The 8,110-nt window shown below is 31.6% G+C and overlaps 1 protein-coding gene across 2 annotated transcripts; it reads right to left on the reverse strand.

Moving 5' to 3' along the window:
* Positions 1 to 239: 239 nt before the first annotated feature.
* LOC145327197 (uncharacterized) lies at positions 240 to 8,110 on the reverse strand. 2 transcript variants are annotated; one of them, XM_080170774.1, is made up of 7 exons: positions 7,942 to 8,110; positions 7,495 to 7,639; positions 6,895 to 7,064; positions 5,086 to 6,519; positions 4,177 to 4,237; positions 2,515 to 3,437; positions 240 to 2,220 (listed from the first exon to the last, which is right to left on the reverse strand). In XM_080170774.1, the coding sequence occupies exons 6-7, from the start codon at positions 3,416 to 3,418 to the stop codon at positions 1,094 to 1,096; spliced, it is 2,031 nt and encodes a 676-aa protein (XP_080026900.1). In that variant the 5' UTR covers positions 3,419 to 3,437; positions 4,177 to 4,237; positions 5,086 to 6,519; positions 6,895 to 7,064; positions 7,495 to 7,639; positions 7,942 to 8,110; the 3' UTR covers positions 240 to 1,093. The 2 variants fall into 2 exon arrangements, with proteins under 2 accessions (XP_080026900.1, XP_080026901.1); XM_080170775.1 differs by having other exon boundaries at positions 5,078 to 6,519.

Genomic DNA, 8,110 nt, shown 5'->3' on the forward strand with positions numbered 1-8,110 from the left:
ATTTTTTTAAAGTTAACTTAAATTTTTATCTTTCTACTACTGTTTTTTACTTATAACTCTCAACCTTTAAAGATTTTCAGCGAAACCTACTCCTCCCTTAAATGACAAAATTGGATGGATGGATAATCATACCCTAATCATAAAGAAGCTGAGCGCTCAAAACTTACCTAGATACCAAAACCCTTGGACACTGATACAACAAAAACTAAAGTTTTAGAAATATACGCTTATCATTAAAGTCTGAAAAAGAAATCATTTAAAATATTGGACAGATTAAATTTCGTGTCAAATTTTTATATTTTTATAGTAAATTTCAAGTTTTAATATTTGCAATGTAAATTGTTATAAGAATATAATACCTAATACATACATATATTAGAAATCTATACTTTTATGGTTGTAAAAAAATTCATCAATGCTAAATAAAGAAAAAAGGGTGTGCCGGAAATGTCACTTTTTGCAACCGACTAAAAGCCAAACGTTACAACAAAGATATTTTTATTGAAGTAGTAGTTTTACAATATAGAACATTGATGAAACGGCGACAAAACCGCGAATAGTCGCAGAAAATTATTTATCACCGGGATAAGGCGGTTGTTTGAAATAGCTAGAGTCATGTCGACGTTTGTTCAGTGCTGTACCACATTAAAAATCCACCGTTCAAGTGATTAAATTTTTTGGATCATCAAAAGAAAACAAAGTAGCGGTGAGTTATGTCATATTTTACAGTAGCTTTTGACAGGTTATTTTAGATTAGGTTAATGTTTATGATTGCCCCGCAGAGTTAGAAAATTGACCCCGCATGGTTAGAGCCCCCCGCATGGGCTAGAAATAGAAGAAAATCTACTGTAAAAATACGACGAAACCCACTAATTCGTTTCCTTTCCATGATCTACTTTTTTTAATCTGAGTTCCATGTGTTGGTTTCAAAAAGTGGCACTTTAGGTCATTTTAAGAAGATTCAAATAAACATAAACAATCTAATAATGTATTAAGAATTTATACAATGAAATATCACTTCGAGGTTATCTTATTGTCTATCTCTGCTTTGTTTTCCATTGTCTTATCTTGTAACTTTTTATATTTATTTTCGTCAATGATTTGAATGCAATTTTTCATCCACTTCTGGCTCAAGAATTTCTGTTTTTACAGGAAAATCTGCAGACCCTGGATTTTCATTTTGTTCAATTAATTCTTCTTTCAAATCCAATAAATGTGAACTGTCTTCATTCTCCACTTCAGGTTCTTCTTTAATTTCAACACTGCACAAAAATTTAGAAGCATCTACAAATTTTTTTGGTTTCGGACTTTTTATTTGTGCAAACTTGGAAAATTTATTTTTTGGTTTTAAATGTGTTAATTTGTGTCGAGTGACACCCTCTTTTTGCGTGAAAAACTTGAGGCAAATGTCACATTGATATGGTTTTTCGCCGGTATGCATCTTTTTGTGTCTAAACAGGCCAGAACTGAAAGTAAACTTCTTTTGGCATATATCACACTCGTGCAGCATCTCCCCTGTGTGGGTTGTCATGTGCTCAGTTAGATTTTTGGAGTTTGAAAACTTCTTTTCGCATTGTGTACACTGATATGGTTTTTCACCGGTATGTGATCTTTCGTGCCTACGACAAGCACCTTGATCTGCAAATGCTTTACCGCAAATAACACATTTAAATGGTTTCTCGCCTGTATGGACCCTTTGATGTTGTATTAAGGTTTGTTTTATTGCAAATGCTTTTTTACAAACATCACAGACAAATGGTTTTTCGCCTGTATGCGATCTTATGTGTAAGTTTAGGTTACCTATTTGAGTGAATCCTTTCTTGCATATTTCGCAAGTGTAAGGTTTCTCTCCTGTATGAACTCTATTGTGTTTTATCAGGTCTTCTGGCTTTTTAAATTGCTTATTGCAAATTTCGCAAACATGGGGCAACTTTTCTCCTACTTTTCCCTTGGCATGATTTGCCATGTGATATTCCAAGCCCTTCTTATCTGTGTATGACTTCTCACACAGATCACAAGAATATGGCTTCAAACCTTGATGTTTCCGTTCATGTCTCATCAACACTTCTTTATTAGAAAAAGATTTGTTGCATACTTGGCATTGGAAATGGTTCTGCTTTTCATGGAGTGTCATGTGTCTTTTCAGTGAACAATTTTGAGTGAAGGATTGATTGCATATCTCACAATTAAACAGTTTTTCATCAGATTTCGCTCCACCATCTAAATAGAAAAATTAAATATACAACAATAAACTTGCTAATTCAATGCGTAATTCTAAAGTAGTAGGATGGGTGTCTGTGGGTTACCTACTCAAGAAAAAAATCTAAAACTTTTTTTTCAGGTATGCCTTAGGTATAAAAGAATGTTTTGGATTTTTCCCAACCATTGCATTGTACATAAATACCCGAGAAATCAATCTAACCCAACCTCTCCCCAAAAAATTTTCTTATCTAAAAATATAAAGTACCTAAATAGAATAGGTACTTAATGAAATATTGTAAAAAATCAAATAACCTGGTTTATCATTATCCAGAAAAGGGGTAACTTCTATTTTTTCCACTTTTTTGTTATTTTCCACACTTAACTGACTACTAAATTCTTCCAGTTTTGACACTTCACTTTTAATGTGATTTTCAGGTTTAATTTGGTCGATTTTATTGCTATTTGCATTACCTTCTTGACTATTTTCTACATTTGTATTGCTGCTATTGTCGTCACTTTTTTCTACATTTTCAACCTTTGATTCTTTATCTATAGTGTAAGAAGTTGGGTTATCATCTTCCATTTTGACAGCATCTAGCATTTGATTGTGGCAAGCATCTTTATTTTCACTGTTTTCCTGGTTGTTTCCTTCTTTTGTTAGGTTGATTGTATCTTCTACTTTGACAGTATCCAAATAATGCTTCTGTTCAATGTTTGAGTTTATTGCTTGGTTTCCATTTACACTTTTTTTCATCTCTCCCAATACATTATATTGATGGGAATTATCAGTCCTGTTCGGGTTGAAATGGCCCTCATAACCATTTTCTATTCTGGTATGTCCACTATGTCCATACATATTCATAGCATGAAATCGTTGGCTATTTTCTATCCTTGGCTGATAAACATGATCCTGCAAGTGCATATGATTGTAACTATGACTGTATTCCGGCCTTGTTTGACTTACATGCCCATGCGTGGTTGTTGTTGGAAATATTTGTTGATTATTTTCTATCCGCTGATTGCTGAAATTTCCTTGCATACTCATGGCATAGAAATGTTGATTATGCTCCATCCTTCTCATATGATCTTGCATGTTCATAGGTGTTGTATATTGTTGGGCATTTTCCATTCTGTTATGGTCAACATGGTCAGGATTATTAATTGGGTTGAAGTCTGAACTGTTTGTCATACTTGCATGCCCATTACTGTTCCACATATTCAGATCTTTCAACAGTCTAAAATTGAAAAACGGTAAATTTTTTTTTAAAAATACCTATACAAATATAGGGTAACAATGACCAAAATGGTAGAAAATTATAACAGTAGTTTATAAATTGATAGTAATGTTTCTTAACAGTTTTCTGTTAGGTATCAAGCTTTAACAAATGTAGTTGTAAAGATAATCAAAAGAAAATGAACTTTTACCACGAAATTAAATAAAAGTGGTGCAGTTTTGAGATTTGGCAATGGCATGGCTCTGACTTAATCTAATGAGGTACAATGTAGAACTGTGTAGTAGAAACAGCGTCGGAACCGACGCTTCCGCAGAAATTTTTTTTTGTGCTTTTCTTCGTTTTTTTAAAATCCACATTGAACTTAGTTAAAGCAATTTAAATCCAGATAAATCCAAGTGCTGCAAATCGTTTTTTAGGTTCCGTTGTCTTGTAGGTCTGATTACAAAAAGTGACACATCAGCCCCACCTCCCCCCTTGAAGGGATAATAAAGTTACAAAGGTTTTAGGCTATACTATTTTTTTTATCTAATCCTTATAGGATTTTGAATAGAGTCCCTGATGCTAGGGGCGCAATCTGATATGAAACCCACAAAGAATTCCGTGTAATAAAATAAAGTAGGCAAGTAGAAACAATTGAAACAAGTAAAGATTTAATTTTTTTCTTTAAATTCTGTTTGTAGAAATACACTTATAAAGCCAAATAGTTTATTATATACCTAGGTACCAATTTAAAATTTACCTGCAAGTAATATTTGCAGCCTAAATTTAAATGCAGGTTTGTGTCAACCTTTCATTTATTCCTGAAAATGATCATAGCAATGATTTTACAATTTACATTAAATAAGATATATTTATGAATATAGCACTAACAAAAAAAACTATTCTAAATCATCAACTTTTCTGCCTGTCAAAAATTATCCTTCGAAGATTAAACAAAATGTTTTATTGTATTTTCTTTACTTAAGGGGGGGGGGGGGGGGTTTAATGCAACCATCTCGTAATCAATGTATAAATGGCATTTAAAATTCGAATTTTGATCTGAAATTTTGCATGAGTAATCCTTGGTAGGTCTATTTTCCCTAAATCGAAAAAAAAGTTGAAAAAGTAACGGCTAACGGCTCAGCCGTTTAGCCGTTTTTTGGCTATTTTTAGGGCAAATCTGTCATAAATTACGTAGAAATCAACTTATTGAAACATATTTTTGCTTTAAATCATGTGAAATGATACAAAAAAATATTTTTTAGATTTCTAGTACCAGCAACTTCCGGCTAGAACCGTTTAAAAACGTTTTGGATAGGAAAAGAGCATTATGTGGAGAGAGGTTTCGTGATGGATTTCGCTTGAAAATACCCAACAAATGTCTAAACGGATGAGCCGCCAGCCGTTAGCCGCTAGTTTTCCAACTTTTTGTTAGATTTAGGGAAAATAGACCTACCAAGGCTTACTCATGCAAAATTTCAGATCAAAATTCGAATTCTAAGTGCCATTTATACATTGATTACGAGATGGTTGCATTAAACCCCCCCCCCCCCCCTTACTAAACTAAATTTCATTGGAGTCGTTAGAAACAATATAAAGTATTTAAGACATAATTTTCCTTGCATTTTTTTGCAAAATGATTTAAAAATTTTGTTAGGTACCTACTTACTTAAAAATTCCAGAATAACAGAACATTTTATTCAATATATCTGAAAATAAATGGTTGTAAATAAAAAATTTTGTGAAAAAAGTAAAAAATCAACACATGTTTTCAATGAAAGTACGGACATTCTGGTAACGTTAATAGAATTGATACGCTTTTGAAATCATACCTAACTTTTATAGGAATCATCATGCAAAGTTTAAAAAAATCTTCGCTTTGAAAAATACAGAATGAACAGTTATACGACAGATATGATTATAAATGAAATAAATTACAATTCTTGTTTTACAAGAATATTGTCATTCACAGCAACATTATGACTTTCTGAGTAATAATCATGCACAATTAATGGAGAATTTTCGAATTGGATGTTTTTTTCTTCAATTTCTTCTTCCTTGATTTCAGTTTTTATATTATCAGTTATTTCCTCATCTATTATTAATACTTTTTCAGTCTCTTCTGTTTCAAATATCTCCTCTTTTATTTCTTCATCTTTGATGATTAAAATATGTTCGGTTTCCTCGATTTTATTATGGTCCTTTTTCATCCTCTTATGTGTCAATAAACTTTTTTTAGAATCAAAAGACTTTTCACATATATCACATGAGTAAGTTTTTTTACTTGATTTCTTAATTTTTTTACTTTTTGCAACCTTTTTACTTAATTCCATGTTATGAAACGATTTCAGGTGTTTTGACAGAAGTCTTTTTAGAGAAAAAGATTTTTCACAAGTTTTACATTTAAACGGTTTTTCTCGAGTATGTTTTCTTTTGTGGGTTTCTAATTTGCTTTTTTTATTTGAATGTGCAACTTTTTTACTTAATTCAATGTTATGAACCAATCTTGAGTGTTTTGCCAGATTTACTTTTTGAGAAAAAGATTTTTCACAAGAATTACATTTAAAAGGTCTTTCTCCTGTATGCGTTCTTATGTGGGCTTCTAAATGTTTTTTAATGAAAAATACCTTTTCACAAAGGCTACAGTTAAATGTTTCACAATTAGCATGTATACGTTCATGATTAATTAAACTTCTCTTATCAGAAAATGATTTGCTACATGTTTTACATTTAAATGTATCTCCACTGAGATGTTTTCTTTTATGTATCATCAGTTGGGACTTCGTAACATATGCTTTATCACATTCTTCACATTTAAATTGTTTGTCGTCTGCATGTTTTTTCATGTGAAATCTAAAATTTTGTTTATCTTTAAGTTTTTTACCACATAATTCGCACTCATAGGGTTTCAGCTCTGTATGACTTAATGCATGTCTTGTCAAGTGTTCTTTGTAGGAAAAGGATTTATCACAAATTTCACATTGGAAATGTTTTTGTCCCGTATGAAGAATCATGTGCCTTTTCAGTGTGTATTTTTGAGAGAAAGTTTTATTGCATACATCACAGTTAAACGACTTTTCTTCAGATGTGTTCAAGTCTGTATCTGAAAAATAATGATAAACCTAATTAAAAAAATCTATCATATTTCTACAGTTATTTTATAGATTTGTTTGCAAATAAAACCTACGGAGCTTTCCCGTTAATTGCTTATTGAGTAAAAACCACCCATCCATATTTTTTTTTGAAAAATTGGAAATAGGGAGGGGGGGTCCCATTTGCCTAACCCCTGCGGGACAAAAAGAACCTACCAATCCAAAAAAATCAATATAACCTGACCCACAGAGTAACATACAACAAAAAAAACTTGCCCTTCCCATTATTATTTTTTTCAAATAAGAAGGGGGGATTATGCTTTATTGTTACTTTAAGTTAAACCACCAAACATAAAAATAGAAATCGGTTTTTAAAATCAAAATACCTGTTTCAAGAAGATTTAGAAAATGGTCGCCAATTTGTTGAGCATCAAAATCATCAATGTTTTCCTTCCTTGTCTGACTAATACTGAAGTGTGCCTTGGTTCTGCTGTGCTGCATAAACTGGAACCTCCCCATATTGGAACAGGAACCAGACTTCTTACACCACAGGCACCTTGAAAGACAAATAGATATATTAATAATAATATTAAACCTAACATCAAAAAGGAATTTTTATACACTTGATTGATTGATTTTAAAAGAAAGTTTTTTTTAAGTTTGCGGGGTGGGAGGATTTATTTTTTTATTGAAGGCGAAAGTAAACTATCGCAAAACAGTTACATATGAAACTTTCTGGAGAAACTTCACATAAAAGTATCAGTCCAATGGTAAGCAAGATCGTAAGCTACAAACACACAGGCAGTCATGCTAATACTTTTATATAAGGATAAATATTTACAAATCAAAACATATTTCTGCTCTAGGTCTTAAATAAACCTGGATAGTGGGTAGAAATTGTATTTTAAGTTTTACAGACGGTCATAGACGAAAACAAATTTCAGGTGGTAATGAGTGTTTGTGGCCAAAAAAAACATGCAACTTACATAAAATGATGATCATCCTTTTTTCTGGCCCACAAGCCTATCAAGTCTCCATTGAGATCAAGATCATTTAACCATCTATCTTGAAATGTGCTGATAAACTTTTTCTTCTTCTTTTTTTCTTTATTCTCGTCACTTGCAGATTTACCTGAATAATAATGCATTACATTTAAAATAAATTTTAAAAATTGCTCAGGATAAAAAAAATAATGATTTAATAGGATAAGATTTTACTGTATATCTGATGTAATTTAAAAAGTTCAAGCCAAAAGGACCTTTAACAGTTGAAATAATCCTTATTGAAAATCAGGTATCTATCTTAAATAAAAGCCAAGTAAATCAACATAGTGTTACAGACGGACTGACTGACGTACTGGCAGGCAAAGTTAATTATAATGTATCTTTGAAGCTGAAACAATGAATTAAATAGTTTCCTTTTAAGTTGATTACCTCCTAAATTATCTGTTGTATCATCGTTTATTTCTGTATTTTCTATGCTTTTGTTGTTATCATGATCATTTCTTTCAAAATTTTCATTGCTATTAATTTTTTCCATTGCGTCAGAATTTTCCATGCAAGTTGGGAATTAAATTTAATAAATCTTCATTCGTACCTGAAA

Source organism: Acartia tonsa, chromosome 8 (assembly GCF_053477335.1).
Source record: "Acartia tonsa isolate MP-2025a chromosome 8, ASM5347733v1, whole genome shotgun sequence".
Taxonomy (NCBI): Eukaryota; Metazoa; Arthropoda; class Copepoda; order Calanoida; family Acartiidae; genus Acartia; species Acartia tonsa.